This window comes from Notamacropus eugenii, chromosome 4 (genome assembly GCF_028372415.1).
Source record: "Notamacropus eugenii isolate mMacEug1 chromosome 4, mMacEug1.pri_v2, whole genome shotgun sequence".
In the NCBI taxonomy this organism is placed as follows: Eukaryota; Metazoa; Chordata; class Mammalia; order Diprotodontia; family Macropodidae; genus Notamacropus; species Notamacropus eugenii.
Window position 1 is genome coordinate 324398907 of NC_092875.1, and position 20239 is coordinate 324419145.

Sequence of the window (20239 nt, forward strand, 5' to 3'; positions counted from 1 at the left end):
AAAGATAAGGCGTGGAGTCAGGAAGCCCTAAAGTTCAAATCCCACTTCAGAACCTTACCAACTGTGTGACCTTGGGCAAGTAACTTAACCTCTGTTTAGCTCCATTTTCTTTCTTTCTTCTTTTTTTTTTTTTTAACAACAATTTGTCTTATTATCTCCATTTTACAGATGAGAGAACAACAGATTGAGAGAGGCTAAGTGACTTTCCCATAGTCATACAATTAGTTAAATATCAGATAGGATTTCAACCAAGGTCAGATAGGAAGAAGCAAAACCAAGACTGTCACAGAGGAAAGGAAGGAGTGTAGGGGTCCTGAAGAAGGGAGAAAAAGGGTTCAAAACAGCCGCCCTTGGGATTGTGACTAAGTTAGGGAAAGATAAGAGGATTGTCATACAACAATGAGGACTCAGCTGAGACTGTACAACATAAACTTGTAATGAATCTCACTGGCTGAATCATGTGACTTTTTCAGATTGTGTTTAGAAGGTTAAACTTTTAAAAAGTGAAGATGACCCAGGGTTGTAATTTGGCAAAGGATGAGGGACAGGACAAGAGGGCAAAGGATTAAAGGGTAGAATACTGAGTGTAGCTGAACTGGTCAACCACAAAATCAAAACTCTGAAGGGGAGATAGTGAGGTCAAAGCAGGGGTGACAGGCTGGGAAAACATGAAAGATATGGAGGGACTAGAGGTTGTGGTGAGAATGAAAAATGGATTTAGAAAGGATGAGACTGGGGTGGATATGGTGAGATTGGATGTTTGATCAGAAAGGGGAATATCTAAGTTCAGGATCATGGCAGCAGAACAGTTATGGGTGATGGTGAGTTCTAAGATGTATCCATCTGTGTGGGTATCTGAGATGCAGTAAAGATAGGGTTCATGAGAAGAGGGTGAGGCTGACAATCAGCTGTCTGAAGAAACACATATGTATAATGAAGGGTGTTCCCCAAGGCTCAGCCCTGGGTTCTTCTATATAATTTCACACAGTGATCTCAATAGCTCCCATGGTTTTAACTATTATCTCCATTCAGATGTATTTGTTCAGCTCTAATTTCTCTGCTGACCTCTAATCAAGCATCTCCAATTGCTTTTCCAAACTGGATGTCTCATAGACATCTTAAACTCAACATATTCAAAATGGAATTTATTACCTTTCTTCCCACCCTTTGCCCTACCCCACTCTCAAATTTCCTTATTACTGTCAAAGGCATCACCATCCACCTGGTCACCCAGGCTTCAAAAACACAACTCTCAACTTCTCCCTCACTCTCACTCTTCCAATATCTAATCAGTTGCCAAGTCCTGCATCATCTGCTTTCATGTCATCTCTAGGATACTCCCCCATTTCTCCTCTGACACAGCCACCACCCTGATTCAGGTCCTCATCACCTGACACCTAGACTACTGCAATAGCCTGCTGGTTGGTCTCCTTGACCTAAGTTTCTCTCCACTCCAGTCTATCCATCACTCAGCTATCAAAGATATCTTCCTAAAGTACTAGTTTGACCATGTCATGCCCTTATTCAATATACTCCAGTGGCTCCCTATTGCCCCTAGGATCAAATGTGGGTGGTTAAAGAATTAGACAAAATAATAACAAAATTCATTTGGAAGAACAAAAAGCAAACAGAAATGAAAGGAGTATTAGCACTTCCAGGTCTCAAATTTTATTATAAAGCAGGGATCATCTAAACTATTTTGAACATTGCTCTGGGCTGAACTTGACAGGGTAGCTGAATCACCATGAACTTGCCTAAAGAATAAGCTTGCATGGTCTCCCTCTCCAGAGAGAACCACTAACTCCATGTATAGATTAAGGCAGACTTTTTGCATTATGCGCCTAAGATACACAGGAGAAATAGAAGAAAATCTCAGAGGAAAGGCACTAAAATTAAGGAGAACTGGAAAAGGCTTCCCATAGAAGACTTTAGTTGAGACCTGAAGGAAGCCAGAGAAGCAAAGAGAGGGAGATGAGGAGGTTGAGAGGAAAATGTCCAGCATCAGAAGATGGAATTCGAATGCCTTCTTCATGGTAGAGGGTATATCCAAAGACTAATCAATGGAAATAAAGGATTCTGATTCCTCTTCCCATTTCATCTGAATTCTGCCCTTTAAAGCCCTCCTTCTCTGCAGCTCTTCTGGTCACCCTGTACTTTCAGAGAAATCAGTGCCGAGCTCCTAGCAATTCTCAGAAACCCTGAAATCATTAGTCACAAAAAGAGAGTATGTCCAGTGATGAGGAACTGAATTTAAGGTAATAACTCATTTTAAATGGATTACTATAAGCAACCGTGACTATTTTAAAAAATGTGTTGTGGAGGGCAGGCTTATTTCACCTCTGTGAAATGTGTTTGTTCTCCATTCCCCGTGTTTCCTCACAAGTTTATGATCTTCCTGTAATCATGCCTTTAGATCTGATGGTACTTTTTGTGTTCCTCCTTTTTAAATGCTGTATACACAATGCCTCAGGAATCTTAAGGCTCCAATGAATCAGCAGTTTCCTAGAGCGAGGCAGACTAGACCAGATTCTCAAGGATTGTTGTCACCCTCTCACTGGATGCCTCCAGGCCAAGGCAACATAGCAAGTAATAATTTCCATGTGCCAAAGAGGGAACCCCACAAAGTCTTTCCTACTTATTTCTTGTTATGAGGTAATTCTATCCTATAACCCTTCTGTTCCCAAATAGCTACAAATCCTGCCGAGTCATTCTTGAATTTCCACCATCCAACCCCCACCCTTGTCCCCATCCTACCTCTCTCTAAGACCCCGAAAAAGGATCATCACTGGCCTTCTTGTACATAATGACCGACCTCTGGAAACAAGGTGGGCAGGCCTGGGGTAAAATGGCAACCAGAACTTATAGGGTCCAGCAGAAAAGTAATAGGGCAGGAAAGTGTACTGTAATGGCCAAAAGGATTGTATCTGAAATCAGAAGCTCTGGGTTCAAATTCTAGCACAGCTCCAAACTGCTTATGTGACCTGAGGCAAGTCACCCAAGCTCTTTGGAAAAGAGTTTTGACCCTAAGATCAAAGGACCTAGATTCAAACCCTATCTTTCATAATACCCGTGTGACCACAGACAAGTTAAATCCCCTCCCTGGGCCTCAGTTTCCTCATCTATAAAGAGTTTGAGCCAGATGGCATCTTCTATCTCTAAGTCTGTGCTTCCTATGACTAGATGATTTCTGTGATTTGGAAGGTTCTTTCCAAATCTTTTTACTTTGAAAGTGCGTAGGGCAAGGCCCCAGGGTTATAATTAATAGAAGGGAAATAGGAAAGCAGCAATGAGCCAGTAAATGTTTAACAATTGGCTCTCCAGGAAGAAAAAATGTATAATAAAACACTAAAAAATTAATCGTATTAATATTTTCTCCATCACTTTCTTAAGTCTAGACAATCAACAAAACAACAAATCCTGCTTGATTTGTAACATTTGCCTATTTCTGAGGTTCTAAATGATCCCCCGGAAGATTAACAATCGAGTTTCCAGAACTAGTATCCAAAGAGCAGCCCTGAGAAAAGCCATTAACTGGAAAAACTATCAAATTGGGCAAAGAGTCCTGAAATACCAGGAAAGGCTATGAGATCTCTCTGATGACTAAAGTGATCTCTGTCTGTCTGTCTCACACATACATACATACACACACACACACACACACATTCAAACCCACTTTGCTGAGGTAGCTTCATGATTCTAAGCAACCTAAGAGTTATCAGAGAAGCTCTTGTGTATCAGAGACAGGGCTCAAAGCCCTATTTTTCTGACTCTAAGGCTGGCTCTCTGTCTGCTGTGCCAAACTGCCTCTTGATGATGTTTATAACATTTTAAATGTCTATTATCAAGCACTCATTGGGTCTAGCTGCCACATTTCCAAATCAAAGAGTTCTCTGGTTTCCTTGCTTAAAATCTCCAGGCTGATTCTTGCTCTCCCAATTTTAAGCCAATTCTCTTGTTTCAGGATTCAAGAGAACTTTAATAGAATGAATCAAACAATTCAATAAGCACTTATTAAGTACCTACCATCACTAAGCTAAGTGCTAGAAATACAAAGACAAAACTTAACTCAAAGAAATTCTTATTCTATCTGGTGAGGAGGTATGTGTATGGTTAAAGAGTGCTTTCTGATATGTGTGTGTATACAAACACAAATATACAACACGAACATATGTAAATGGACAGTATATATTTATATATAAATAACTAACATACATATCATGCTTTAAGGTTTGCAAAGTGTTTCATGAATATTATCCCATTCATTCCCACAACCCTGGGAGACAGATATTATTATCATTATTCTTATTTTACACAAAAGGAAACTGAGGAAGCCAGAGGCTAAGTCCAGGATTACAGTGTCAGAGACCACATGTAAATTTAGGTCTTCCTGACTCTGGATTCAGTGGTCTAACCACTATGCAACCAGGCTGCCTCATTATCTGCATCATATAACATCTGACATCAAGGAAGTTACAATCACAGATCTGGAGTTGGACAGATCTTCTGAAGTCATCTAGTTCAAGCCACTACTCAATGTTTAAACTTCTTTTTTTTTTTTTAAAGGTAAATCTATTTTGTTTTTTTTCTTTTTTCAATATTTAATATTTTATTTCCCTCCCCCAATTACATGTAAAAACAATTTTAACATTCATTAGTTTTTTTTTTTTAATTTTAAGTTCCAAATTCTCTTCTTATTGAGAAGGGAAGCAATTCGCTTTTGGTTATACATGTGTAGTCAATATGCATGATACTTTTACAATTACTTAAGAAGTTTATTAACAGTATGAGACAATGAGCACAATGGCTAATAGTATTGGATGAGGAAGCCAAAAGGTCTGGCTTCATTTCCAGTCCTGGCTTTTCTGCAAAAGACTCTGTGACATGGGCAAATCACCCACCCTTATTTGGGGTCTGTAAAATCATTTCAAAGGCCTCTTCTGATCACATTCTGTGAATGATGAGAAGGAAGGGGTGAGGGGTAGTCAATGAAGGCTTCACTGGCCTGGTGAGATGTCTCCCAACAGAACCAACCTTAGTGCAGTTGGTCCACTCAGGAGCATGCAAAATCTACCAGACATGGGGCAGACGCTAACCCAAGCAAAAGAGATTTCTCCTTACCTGTTGAGAGGGTACTCTCCCTTGGGAGGATGAACAACTGCCATCTAATTGGTCACTGCAATCCACAGGCCACTGTGAGGGGCAGAAAATGGATCAAAGTCACATGACAGTGGGCCTCATCCAGCCCTGTCCACTCCTAACATTCAGATTCTCATAACATCTCAGATCTACAAGGTCAGGTTCTGCCTTTCCATCTTAATTTGGACATTATAACTAGAAGTCCTTGCTCATTAGATGTATTTTTTTTTTTAAGGAAAAACAACTTGATTTTCTAAGTATTTGTTATCTCTCTCCATCAAGTGTTTAATTCCAGACTTCCTCATCCCAGCCTCATTAATGGGCTACCTCCAAAGCAGTATGTATTCAAGGAATAAATAAACCACATTTATGTCTTGGGTCTTGATTTTATTGTTGTAGGCAAGTCCCAGTGTGGAAACTCTTTCTACCAATTTGGAAGTTGCCGGAGGCAAATCAGATTTGATCAGGTTCACACCAAACTGGCTCCCTCCTAAGAAACCCATGCAGGATTTAGGTGCCATGGAGAAAATCTCCCCCAAAAAGAAGCAAGGGACTGAAGAGAGAATTCTTCAAAAAATCTAGAAGCAGTAGAAGAAAAACTTGCTTTGTGTCTCAACAGGAATCCATTCTATTCTGTCCAACATCAATGGTAAGAGAGGTTCTAGGACAGCCAGCATAAAATTATAACATCAGAAAATACTCACTAGGTAGGCAAATGGGTTTTTGAATTAACCATCTTTGCCGATCTGAAAAATTTTGGTTATCATATCTATAAGGGACGTGGGGAGCAGAGGTATTCTTGGATTATGCTGAATAGTGCCCCATCGTGGCACAGTGACCCTGGATTCTCAAAGGTCATGTTGGAAAAACACAGACCTAGGGAGATCCTAGCAAGTTGGAAAGGCTTCAGGTACATGTGAGCCAAGACCAGACCAGCTCAGTTCAAAGAGGATCATCATCCAAAGGCTGACCTTTAGGTAAAGGTTTTTTCTGGCTATAGCCATTTATGAAACAATCCAGTAAGGCATAATTAATAAATGGAGGACCTCTAGAGACAGAAATGTGCCTTTTCTGAGGCACTGAAATAAATTATAACTCCTGCTAATGTTGCTCTCACTTCAAGCTTGCATATATATGTACATATATACACAATTCAGAAGAGACCCCCCAACTCCCATTAACCAGCTTAAAGATGCATTATGTTTTTAGTCATGAGGATAATGTACAAACACAAAAATTTTAGGATAATCTGGAAGTAATCTCAGAGGGAAGGCACTATTAAGGATGACTGGGAAAGGCTTCCTGCAGAAGGTGGGATCTAGGCTGAAACTTGAAGGAAGTCAGAGGAGCCAAGAGATGGAAACTAAGGAGAGAATAAAAAGCATCAGAGAGTCACTGAATGTGCCCTGAGTGAGGGGATGGAGCTTTGCCTTCAAGGAACAAGGCCAGTGTCACTGGATCACAGAATAAATATATGGAGGGAAGTAGGGTATAACAAGGAAGAAAAGGCTGGAAGGGGCCAGGATGTGAAGGGCTTTAAGAACCAAACAGAGAATTTTATATTTGATCCGAGAGGCAAAAGGGAACCAGTGGAGTTTATTAAAGAGAAGCCTGACATGGTCAGGCATTCACTTTAGGAAGATCAATTTCACAGATCAGTGAAGACTAGACTGGAGCAGAGAAAGGCTTGAAGCAGGGAGACCAACCAGAAGGCTAGTGCAATAGTACAGGCATGATCTGTGAGAGCCTGAATCAGGGTGACGGCAATGTCAGAGGAGAGAAAGAGGCATATATAAGTGTGTTGGCTGCCTCCATCGGTGCTGAGTTTTATCTTTTCATTGAAGATTAGCAACCAGGACCCATCTCTTGACAGACAGGAGATGGACTCAAGATGCAGGATGAGACAGAAATTTTCCAACATGTACAATGTGGGAGTTTGACCATGCACATCTGTTACAAAGGCTTTGTTTTTCTCTTTTTTTCCAATGGAGTGGTGGTAGGAATGCAAGGGGAAGATAGAAATATAGTAGGAATAAAAAGAAGAGTCACTGAGGCACCATTCTTTTAAAATGTTAAGATAAAAACAAAAGAAAATGCAAACAAGCAGGTTAGCTCTGAAAACTACAGATTGTTCTTATTGTATGTGTTAAAAGAAAACAATAATAATAGCTAATTCTTTGGGGTTTGCAAAAAACTTTATAAAATATTAACTCACCACATACTCACAACAACTCTAGGAGGTAGGTGCTATAATTATGCCCATTTTATAATTAAGGATGTTGAGGCTGGTAATGAATCTTAAGAGATGCCCTGAATTTCTTTTGTTGAGCTGTCATATTTTCCAGAAACACTGGACCTGGAGTATTGCAAGAGGCTCTGAATCAAGGAGAAAGTCGCCCAACCCCAATCCGACATAATATGACAAGACAAAGATTAAGTAACTTGCCCAGGGTTACTTCTAGTAAACATCTGAAGTCAAACTTGAAATCAGATCTTTTTGACTTTAGGTTCAACATTTTAGCCTACCAAAAAGTAAAAATAAACCTCTAGGTGAACATAATTAATTTTGTTTTAATTTTTATTAATAATTAATTTTGTTTAATAACCTTTCTTCCCCTGTTCTACTATGCACAGGCAAATGCCAATTCCAATGAATGTTTCTTATGTGCAGAATAAAAATAAAAATTTAATTAAAAAATCATCAGGTAGAGGCAGGATGATCATTTTTCTGGTACAATGGAGAGGGAATTCTTTCTTTCTCTGAGGAAGAGATTATCTATCTATTGGACTTGACCTCTGAGATCCCTTCCAACCCTCAAAATCTGTGAAATTATAGAACTCCCCTGAAGAAAAGAACGTTTGATGGTCTTTTTGAAAGACCATGCTGGAAAATCACCAAGCTTTGTGTTGGCGAGACAGGGGGTGGGAAAATTCCCCTCACTTATCTCCAAAGCTGGACTGGATTAAACTCGCATATTAAGCAGAAAGACACATCAAAAAAATCTACTCTCTGTGTGTTCTCTAGTCACCCCAGGGACCTATTTCTATCCTCAAATGTTCAGAATCACTTTCCTTTCTGCATTCTTTCCCTCTTCCAGTGACTCAAATTTCACCTCATGTTCTGAATTACACCTTTGGCTACTGAAAAAACCTGTAGATGTTATTGTTAAGGTTCTGTCAGTGATCCTTGAAAGATTGTGGAGAATGGGAGAAGTCCTGAAGGAATGGGGAAAGTTTTCCTGATTTTCAAACTAAGGGAAGAAAACAGAGATGGAAAACTCTAGACCAGTAAGCTTAACTTGTATTTCTGGCAAAATCGTAGAATGAATTATATTTAAAAGATGGTTCCAGAACGTATAGAAAAGCAAGCAACGATCTCCAAGAGACTTCAGGCCTTCAGTAAGAACAGGACATACCAAATTCACCCTATTTCCTTTTCTGACAGGGTTTCTAAACTGGTAGATCAAAGAAATGCTTTTGTTCCAGATGGCAGAAATAGGACAAGGAATAGACAGAAACTACAAAAAGGCTTGATGTGAGGAAAAACTTCCTAATAATTAGAACTACTTAAAATTGTCATGGTTTGCCTTTGCAAGCAGTAGATTCCTGCTCTCTAGTCACTCAACTGGTAGCTCAAAGAAATGCTAGAGATAAAATTAATCTAAAGCATTTCAGTAAAGTATTGGACAAAATTTCTCATGCAATTCTTGAGGAAAAGATGGAGGGATGCAGACTTAAAGGACACTACAAAGTAAATGACTTTGGTCAGAAGACCAGACTCAAAGAGTAGTCACGAAGGGTTTAATATCATTTTGGAAAGAAGTCTTCAGTGGACTGCCCTAGGGGAATAGTTCCTGGTCCACTACTATTTAAAAAAAATTTTTTTAATCAACACACTTGGATGAAATCATAGATGGCATGCTTATCAAATGTTCAGAGGACTTAGAACCAAGAGAACTGACACACAAAATGACAAAGTCAGGATCCAAAAAAGGTCCTGACAGGCTGGAACAAGGGGCTAGATCTAATAAGAAAATTAATAGGTGTAAATGTAAAGTCTTGTCCTTAGATCCAAAAAATCCACTTTACAGGTACAAACAAGATAAACAGAGTGGCTTGTTTGAGAAAGTTCAGAGGATTTTAGAAGATTAGCATGAGGCAACTGTGACACAGCAGGCAAACATCCTACTGTGATCTTAGGCAGCATTATTATTAATAGCTGGAGAAGGAAATAGCAAAACATTCCAGCAGCTTTGCCAGGAAAAACCCAAATAGGGTCATGAAGAGTCAAGCATGACTGAAAGTGGCCGAGCAACAACCACAATTTATTAATAGCACTTATATAGTGCCTACTAGGTGCCAGGCACTGTACTAACTAGGCACTTTACAAATATTACCTCACTTGGTCCTCATAACAATTGTGGGAGGCAGGTGTGATTATTATCCCTATTTTACAGGTGAGGAAGCTGAGGCAAAGACAGGTTGAGTGACTTGCTTGGGGTCATGCAGGGTGACCCTTGGAGTGGTGTGCCATTTCCTTTTCCCCCTCATTTTGCAGATGAGGAAACTGAGGCAAACAGGGTTAAGTGACTTGCCCAAAGTCACAAAGTTAGTAAATGTCTGAGGATGGATTTGAACTCAGGACTTCTTGGCTTCAGGCCTGATGCTCCATTCACTGTGCCACCTAGCTGCCCCAGTAAATCATATTTGAATTCAGATCTTCACTGAATTCACCTTTCTCAGCTTGATTTATTTATTTATTTGAGGCAGTTGGGGTTACGTGACTTGCCCAAGGTCACATAGCTAGTAAGCATCTGAGGCTGGATTTGAACTCAGGTCCTCCTGACTCCAGCGCTTGTGTTGCATCTACTGCACAACCTAGCTACCTCTTAGCTCACTCATTTAAAGGGGCACAGCTTCCAAGAATACAAAGATGATAACTGTACTGTATAGCTTCTTCCTAAGACATCAGGAATGCTGCGGTTAGTTCTGGATACCACCATTTAAGAAGGATGCTGATAAGCTAGAGAGCACCAAGAAGAGAACAAGGAGAATGGTGCAGCACTTCTAGTCTACGCCATCATCAAGGTAGTTTGAGGAGAAGCTTAGCTTGGACTAGTGAAAAAGGAATTCGATGTGTTTTATTCCAGATGATGGAACTGAGAGAAGAGATGGAAATTTCAAAACAACTAGCTTAGATTTGACATGAGGAAAAAGCTTCCCAACATTCTGAACTATTTAAAATTGTAATGGGCTGCCTTTGGAGGAAAGAAAGTCCTTCTCACCAGCAGTCTTCAAGCAAAAGCCCATATGGGGTCCCAACCCACCATTTAAGAAGTGCTGAAGGGGTCTGTAAGTGGAACAACTTTAAGAAGCACCTACATGACCACTCTTTTGAGTGGGGGAAAAAACTAAAGAAGCCACTAAAGCCTCTGTGATTTCTTTGACTTCTTCATAAAATGCCACTATGGTGCACTGGAAGAAGCCCCGGGTGAAGCCTCAGTGATCTTGGGCTCTGCTATTCCTTCCTACAGGACATTAGACAAGCCCTGCAAGGTCCAGAGAGAAATGTTGAGAAGAGCCTGCCTGCCTGCTGTCTGAAAGAGGGCACACAAAGCATGGCAGCTCCAGCGTCAAGCAGCATTCCTAGAAGTTTACACATTCTTTGAGTTCTCTCAGAGGAAGGAAAACAATCGACAAAATTCAGGGAGCCTTCAGATAGAGATGGGGGAGGGAGAGAAACTTCGAGATGTTTAGGCGCTGCTTGCTTTAGAGAACAGCAATACGCCTTTGAAGTCATGGGACGAGTCTGTGGTTGCAGAAGAGTTTCCACCAGGGGTAGGGAATCTGCAGCCTTGAGGACACATGTGGCTACTGGATTCAGTCAAAGGGCTGCACTTGAGGACCTAAGGAGCCATATTGCATATTGCAGCCTTAAGGCTACAAGTTCCCCGCCCCTGTTTAAACAAGCACAAATATTATCCAAATCCTCTTCCATTTCCTTCCCTCTGACACAGGCCCTATACAGAAAAGAGTGTGTTGTGAAATTAAGAGATGACTAGTGTGCTGGGGGTGGTTGGTGGCGGGGGGGGGGGGGGGGGGGTGGAAACAGTTTTTATTTTGGGGGCAATGGGAACACTTGACCTGTTTTGTATTTTCATTGGACTTTTCTTGGGAAGAGGGAATGGGGAAGGAGGATTGGAATAGCTGGTTAGTTACGAATTTATAAAGGCATGTGAATGGAACTACTCTAAGAGACCAACAGGGGTAATATCCAAGAGTTTCTAAGTAACTAAACAAAAAGTTAAAAACAAACAAAAAACCCCCAATTCTTACTGCCCCAGCTTTAAAGGAAATGCTTTTGAGTATACATGTGAATATATGTATGTGTGTGCATGTGTGCATACATAGATACACACATATATATATATACACAGAACAGCTAGGTGGCGCCATAGTGAATGGAGCTCAGGGCCTGGAGGCAAGAAGACTCATCTTCCTGAGTTCAAATGTGATCTCCACCACTTACTAGCTCTGTGAACCTGGACAAGTCACTTCACCAAATGAGCTAGAGAAGAAAAGGGCAAACCACTCCAGAATTTCTGTCCCCTTCCCCCCAAAAGAAGACAAAATAAAAAACCCCAAATGGAGTCACAAAGAGTCAGGCAACTTATAACCTTGATGGATGGTGAAGGGGAAGAGGCCATAGCCAAACCTCAAAGACAGCATATCATAAGCACTGTTTACACCTGAAACAACTCAACAACTATCTATCTTTCTGTCTATCTGTCTATCCATCCATCCATCTATCCATCCATATACACACATATGTATGTGTGTATACATATTACACATATATTTAGATATACATACAGATATATTTACATATGTGTATATATAATATGAATTTTAAATTAATTTAAAATAATTCAACAAACATTTATAAAGCATACTCTATGGACAAGGTAGTAGGCAGTACAGTGAGTACCTTGCACACAGTAGGCACTCAATAATTGAATGAGGTCTATAATATCCTTTTATGCTTATAAAAACATAAAAAATCTTGCCTTACATAGCTATGTAGAGAAATGGAAGAATATTTTAAGAGTGAAATTACTAATTAATTAACAACTAATAAGTTGTTAATTAGTTAATACAGTACTACATTACTACCTATCAGTAATGTACTATTATAGTTAGTCTTAGTATAATTGTAAAAACAATTCTGACATCAAGGACCCTCTGAAATGTTCTCAGGAACCCTCAGGGGTCTTCAGACCACACTTGGAGAACCACTGATCTAGAGCTCACTGTTATAAACACATGACATGGCCAATGAGCTCATCGTGATGTCTGCTCCCCACCCTAAATTTTAAATCCCAAGAATCACCAGTGTAGGAGAGCAGACCATCTTGCTGCTCTTCTTATGCCCTCTGAGGGCCGTCTCACCTGGGAGATGTTGGACTGCGTCTTCTCACTCTCCCCATCGCCCTCTGTCTTGTCGGTCAGGAGCCCCTGCACTTGGTACTCGAGCACATAGCTATCAATGAAGCGCTCCAGCTCCTCAATCTCCTGAGAACGGCTGCTCCCTGCCTCAGAGGAGGCTGAAGCTGCTGAGGAGTTCTCCATCACAACTGCTCAGAAACCCAGAAGGAAGAAACCTAAGGAGAGCTGGTGGGAAAGGTAGAAGGAGGTCAGGGGTGGAGGGAGAGGGGGCGGTAGGGGAGAAGAGAAGAGAGAGAACAGACCAGACAGGCATGAAATTCTTCCCATGTTTGTAAGAGGCCCTTACATATGTAAGGCACTTTCTACTTTTCAAAGCAATTTTACATCCATTATTTCATTTGCTCAGAATGGAAGCATGGCTTCATGGAAAGATTACTGGATGTGGTGTTGGGAGACTGGCTCTGACCCTTAACTAGATGTGTGAAAACAGGCAAGTGAGTTTACCTTTGTATAGTAGGATCATAGATCTAGGGTTAACAGAGACTCGAAGATGGACTCATCCAATCCCCTTATTTTACAAATGAAGAAAATAAAGTCCCTGGAAGTTAAACACCTTGATCATTCAGATAAACATAATCAGAAGGATTTGAACCCACATCCTTTGATTCTAGAGGCAGTAGTGGCATTTTTGTTTTGCTTTGTTTTATTAATTTTTAATTTAATTTTTTGTTACATTTTAAGTTCTGAGTTATCTCCTTCCCTCCCAACCTCGCATTAGAAGGCCAACATCTGATATAGATATTTAGAGATATCTACATCTGTATCTATCTGGAACCATTACAATACATACCTCCATATATCAGTTCTTTCTCTGGAGGTGGACTGCAATTTCCTTCCTATGTCCCTTGTAGCTGATTTGAATGATCATGTAACACAGAATAGTTCTTAGTCATTTATACTATTGCTCTTCAAGCAATATTGCTGTTACTGCATACAACACTCTTCTGACTGTGTCTATTTCACTCCACATTATTTCACGCAAGTCTTTCTATGTTATTCTGAAACCATCCTGCTCATCATTTTTTTTTACAGCACAGTAATATTCCATCACAACCAGACACCACAACTTGTTCAGCCAATCCCCAATTGATGGGCATCCCTGCAATTTCCAGTTCTTTGGCACTGCAAAGATAGTTGCTATAAAAAAATTTAAAACATACAGGTTATTTTTTTCCTTTTTCTCAGATCACCTTGGGAAATGGACCTAATAATGCTATTTCTGGGTTGGTGTTCTTTATTGTCACATGCTGCTGTTTCTCTGGGCTTTGGTTTGCTAACATAAAATGGAGATATTGTTTGCACTATCTCATAGGAGGTAAGCATTTTGTTAAGCCTTAAAGTGCTACAGAAACATGCTATTATAATTATTAATCCTCGCAAAAGCAAGTGAAAGATAGGAAGGGCATCAATGATCTCCTGCTTCTCAAGCTAAATGTTGTTTTCTGTCTCCTTTTCATTCTCCTTAACCATTCTGTAGCATTTAAGACTGCTGTCAACTCCCTCCTTATGAATACTTCTCTTCCCCTGGCTGCCATGACACCGTTCTCAGCTAACCCTGGTCAATTTATTTACCTACTCAATGGTCTAGACAACTCTCCAAAACTAAGTTGAAGAGAAAATGCTGACCTGCATTCGTATAGGAAGTTCCCCATACCAAGGAAACAAAGTTCCAATTTCTATCCCTCTCCTATATTTTGTAGATTATTTACATATATGCATTGTCTCCTTTTGTGTTCGTCCTTTGTTGCTGAAGAAGACCATACCATCAGAGAAATGACAACATGACTTGACTTTGTTTTGAGTGAGGGGGGGCTGTGCAAGTCACCAGCTTCACTTCTCCTCCAGAGCCATCTGAATCCAGTGACCAGATATTCATCAGAATGACTGGAAATGACCCAGGATGGCTTTGCATGTATTCACTTAGGGTGAGGCAACTCCCATTCACTGACTAGGCCTGTTTAAGAAGTAGCCAGGGCATGGTCCCTTTATTGGGGCCAAGAAAAAGAAAGACATCAGGCTGGGAGGGAAACAGCAACAGGTACTACTGATAATCGCTCTAAAGCTAGGAGGGTCCAGAAGAGGCCTTAGGCAGGGGCCCATTGGTGTCCGAGCTTCGCTACAGTAACAGAGGAGGATGGGATATATTAAGAAATGAGGATAATGTAAAAACAAATGATATCAATAAGATTAAGAGGGGAAAAAAGAAAGGTCACCAAGAATGAGACAGGATATGAAGAAGGCACATGTCAGGTTGATTTTCAAAATGAGGAAGAAAGTGGACTCATTAAACTGTGGTTCCATGATCCTGATTAATTCTTAGAAGGATGGTTCATAGAAAGAGAAAGTGGTGATCACCAGATGTCATACGGGTTTGTCAGGAACAGGATAAGCCTTGCTAATATCATTTTCCTTTTTTACAAGGGTTTATTTGAGGGTCAGCTTACGTCCTTGGGACTTGTCCAGAGTACTGACCCTCCTGGCTTTAGAGTGATTATCAATAGTAACTGTTACTGCTTCCCTCCCAGCCTTATGTCTTTCTTTTTCTTGGCCTCACTAAAAAGGTCATGCCCTGCCTCCTTTTAACAAACTGCTGAAAGGACAACCAAATTTAGAATCTGAAGACCTGGGTTCAGTTCCCAGATCTGGGTTTTTTTTTTTAATGTTGTATATGTTCTGTTTATATGCAAAAGTCTGGCATAATGGATGAAGAACTGGCCCTAAAGCCAGGAAGACCTGGGTTCAAGTCCTGCCTCTGATACACACTAGTTTTTACAACGCTAGACAATCACTTAAGACACTCAGTACTCTGGACAAGTCTCTAAGGACATAACCTGCAGAGATGGTACGGGTCTGCATTGGTAGAGAGAGTTTTCCTCATACCAATAAAATTGTAGGTCCATTCCCTATCTTTATGCTGTATTTTGTAGCAACAGATTGTCTCCTCCTGATAAAATATAAGCTCCTGGAGGGCAGAGTCAATTTCATTTCTGTCTCTGTAACCCCTAGAGCCTAGCACTGTGCTTGATTAAATGCTCATTGACTGAATAATTGATCTTCATCTGGATATCTGTTAGCACCCCAGATTCAGTGGTTAAAAATGAAATCACTCTTAGATTTCATAAAAATCTGACAAGACTTACATGAACTGATGCTTAGTAAAAGTACCAGAAGAACACTGTACACACTAACAGCCACATTGTGTAATGACTAACTTTGATAGACTTAGCTCTTCTCAGCACTGCAAAGATCTAAGACAACTCCAAAAGACTCATGATGGAAAATGTTATCTATATCATGATAAAGAACTATGGGGTTGGAATGCAGATCAAAGCATACTATTGGCTTTCTCTTTTGTTTTTTCTTTCTCATGGTTTCTCCCATTCATTCTAATTCTTCTTTACAAAATGACTAATAAGAAAATACGTTTAAGAAGAATGTATACATAGAGCCTTTATCAAGTTACATGCCATCTTGGGAAGTGGGGAGGGGAGGGAGGCAGAGAAAATTTAAAATTCAAAAGTTTATAGAAGTGAATGTTAAAAACTAAAATTAAATAAATTAATTTAAAGGAAAAAATGAAGTCAGCTCCCCAAAGCTTCCCCTCCTCCCAACTTCTCTGTACTGTACCATTTTTCTAGATATCCAGTCCCCAAATTACATAGGATCATAGATCTAGAGATGGAAGGAATCTCTGAAGTCTTCTAGTTCAATTTCTTCATTTTATAGATGAGAAAACTGAGGTCTAGGGAAGTTAATCCATGGTTTTAAAACAGTTAGTATCTTTCCTCCCTTGCTTTCTTCTTTCAACCTCTTCCCCAACTTGGACTGCCCAGAACTCATGCAGACTGACTGATTGCATGGCTTGATTGTTGAGACTGGATCCACCAACACCATTCCTTTCACCAAGATAGAGGACCACAAGGTATTAGCACTTGTTCTATTTCTATGTCCTGCAGACCCTGTCACTGTCATTTGACCTACTGATATAATCCAAGGACCTCTGGACATTTATGACTGCAATATAAAAAGAAATGAGGCCCAAGTAACTTGGTCAAATGCTAAGCCCACAAGTATAAAGATAATGCTAGGATGAGAAAACAATCCAGTTTTCCTCCAACTACTCTCCATGATACAAGGACAAAGAATTTGCTTCCTTGAGGGCAAAGACCCCTCACTTGTGTCTTTGAATCCCCAATACCTACCACAATGCCAAGAAACGAGCAGGTGTTGAATAAATGCTTTGTGACTGGGAAATACAGAAGACAGATCCAACACATTAACTAATTTCACTCCCCAATTTGTAGGGGACATACTCTCCTAAAAAGGGATATAGTAAAGGACATGGTAATTCCTGTGGTCTTCAGGAATAAGGGACCTAGACTGTCCATGGCTAGGACTTTTTTATGCCTTCAGGTGACCAAGAAACAACACCTCAAAAAGCCTGACCAATCAATGCTTGGGGATAGTTTGGTTTTTTTTTCCCCAAGAAAGCTAATCGCTAAGGATTAAACAAGGAGGAAAGATCTGGGTCTCTCCCATTTTGTGTGGGGGTAGGGAAGGGAAAGAAGTGGCATCAGGGAAGTTGGTAAATATTAGTCCTATCACACTAGGAAAACAGCCACCATCCTAATTCTGATGAAGATAAGTCAAACACAACAAAGAAATAACAACACAGACCTCAGACTTCTCAGAGAACTTTCATTTTGTTCTGTATTTCTCTGGTGCACTTATCATTTAATATTATATACTATATGTTGGTGTCTTATCACCTCACTAGACCTTGAGGACTGAGTCTAGGTCTTATCTAAATCTCCCCAGATCAGCACAATGACTTGTACACAGCATGTGTTTAATAACACTTGCTGTATTTTATTGGACATCCTGTCAAATAATCACATAATGCCAGAGCTGGAAGAACAGTACTTCTCTTCTCCCCCCCACACCCACCAACTTCTCCCTCTTTTCAGTTCCCCTTTTATGTACTGTCCTTCCCTCCCCTCCCCATGAAGATATCCTCCATGAGAATAGTAAGGGTCTTTTCTTTTCATTTTTTTGTATCCACAGTGTTTAGCATAGTGCCTAACATACAGTAAATTTTCCCTGTCTGTCTGCTTATCTATCTATCATCTAGCTATCTCTCTATCATCTATCTATCTTACCTATTAATCTCATCTATTTCTATCACCTACCTACCTACCTATCTATCTATCTATCTATCTATCTATCTATCTATCTATCTATCTATCTATCTAATCTATCTATCTATACCATGAGGAATCTGAAGGCTAGAGAGAAGTGTCCAGTCCAGGGTTATAATCAGGTGGTAACAGGGCCAGTTCTGAATCTCAGTCCAGTCTTTGCCCCACCAAACCCCCTCTTTTATGAAGCCTCCCCTCCACTCCTCCAGCCCACAGGGATCTCTCCTGTTTCAGAATAACTATTGTAATTATAATGTGAGCATGTGTTTATCCTTCAATTGCTATGCAATTGTTTCAAATATGTACATTTTATTTCCCCAACAAGACTACAAACTCTTGAGGGCAGGGATAATGTCTGACACTTCTTTGTATCCCACACAGGGACTAATTCAATCCTGGACACACAGTGGGTGTATACTAACTAATGGTTCCCAGAGAGGACTGTGAAGTCCGGGAGCATTATCTTCTCTGCAGAAGAGTGAGTAAGACAGCTGATGCCTAGGGCAACCTCGAAGACTCCTGGGGATGTTATCAAAGATGCCCTGGCAGACTTAACAAGTTCTGCCTGAGCACCAAGTTTTGCTATCTCCTGAGTGAGTCCAGAAGTTTGACACTGAGCAGGTTTCAAGAGGCTCAAATATCTGGTGCTTCTGTCTTGCTCTGGCCTGGCTCCTTTCGCCCTCTCCCTGGCAGCTTCCTCCCGCAGGCCCTCTGATCTACGATGAAACACTATCTGTACAAAAGTGTCTTAGGAAAGCAGCAGGATTTCATTGTTGTGGTGGTAAATCTAGAGGATAGAACTGTGCATCATACACACATTTAGAGCTGGAAGAAAAATGAGCAGGTCAACTAGTCCAACCTCGTCATTTCATAGATAAGTAAACTGAGTCCTGGAGAAATTAAGTGACTTGCCTACAATCATACAGGTAGAGAACATTAAGAGCTGAAATTCAAGACCTCTGACCTTGAGAGGGCAGGCAGCTGCCTAGAGTAAAATAGACAACAAGGAATACTTTTTATTATTATTACTTTTAATAAGTGCACATATCTTTAATATCAGGAAATACTAAGGAACACTTTTATTGTTACTTTTAACAAATGTACTTGTCTTTAATACTCTCCAGGGTACATAGATATTAGTTTTTTGATACATCAGGTCTCATAGGACACCATGGGGCCTTAATACCTCCAGTAGAAAGGGGCACAATTTTCAAAACCACGCCCCAGACTCACAATACCTTGAACTAGCTGTGGTCCCATACCTCTTCCTCTCCAATATTCAATATTTGTTCTCAGGATCAGGGACATACAGTGAATTTTTAAGGGATCTAAGGAATAATTGAAGCATACCCCTAATGTGACATAAGGTCTTTCAGCTCTGAACTCTGAACTCTAACACCTCTCATTTCAAACATATAATAATGCTTTGTTTCTTTTCTCTCCAACTAGAACATAAATTGTTGGGCATACATATACAGTTCATTCTTTCTATCTCTCCCATGGTGCCTAGCAAAGGGCTGGGTAAACAGGGTACTTTTGGTAAATAGTTGCTGGGCAAAGGATGAATGTCAGCTATTCCCCCAAGCTATTTCTCGTAGCTTAGAGAACCAATCCTGGTGAGATTCTGACCTGGTTTGGCAGACTCATGCTCTCAGTTTTTTGGTGACTCATCTATAAAACAAGATCATGAAAAGTTCACAGTTCTATGCTGCTGATTCTCAAAATCCATTTATTTAGTACTAACTTTTCTAATGACATAGTCTTGTACTTCCAACTTTCTATCAGACATCTTGAATTGTATGTCCTATAGACATCTGAAACTCAACACGTCCAAAACTGAATTCATCCTTTCCCCACAGCCCTCTCCTAATCCTAACTTCCATATTATTATCAAGGGTCCCATCCTCCCAGTCATCAAGGCTCACAATCTAGGTATCATCCTCAACTCCTGCCTTACTATCCCTTACCCTTCATGTCAAGATCTATTAATTTCATTCTTTTTTAATGTAAATAGGATAGCAGTTATATATATATATATATATATATATATATATGTGTGTGTGTGTGTGATATGTGCATGTGTGTATATACGTATATGTGTATGTGTGTGTATATGTATATAGGTTTGAGGTAAGGAAAAGCTTTCTAAAAATTAGAACTACCCAAAGTAGGATGGGATGCTCTGGGAGACAGTGGGTTCTCCCCACTGAGGGTTTTCCAAGTAAAGACTGGATGTTCACTTGTAGGGCATATAGATTATAGGTAGAGAAGATTCTTGTTCATAAAGGGATTGGCTGGAATGGTGTCTGTTGCTCCTTCCAATCCTGAGTCTGTGACATAAATGTCAATCATTATTAAAAATATTTGTTATTATTATTAGGGAACACAAGGAAACCCTC

The 20239-nt window shown here is 40.1% G+C and overlaps 1 protein-coding gene across 17 annotated transcripts in view; it reads right to left on the reverse strand.

Annotated features, from left to right (window-relative positions):
* CTIF (cap binding complex dependent translation initiation factor) overlaps nucleotides 1–20239 on the reverse strand; it is a 490358-nt gene that overhangs the window by 342772 nt on the left and 127347 nt on the right. For 16 of the 17 annotated variants that reach the window (XM_072605163.1, XM_072605153.1, XM_072605161.1 and 13 more), the window contains 2 exons: nucleotides 12586–12807; nucleotides 5119–5190 (listed from right to left, as the gene is read on the reverse strand). In XM_072605163.1, the coding sequence (XP_072461264.1) occupies nucleotides 5119–5162 (44 nt within the window). In that variant the 5' untranslated portion in view covers nucleotides 5163–5190; nucleotides 12586–12807. Of the gene's footprint in view, nucleotides 1–5118; nucleotides 5191–12585; nucleotides 12808–13432; nucleotides 13780–20239 lie in introns of those variants that run through there. The other variant, XM_072605151.1, reaches the window with a different exon arrangement.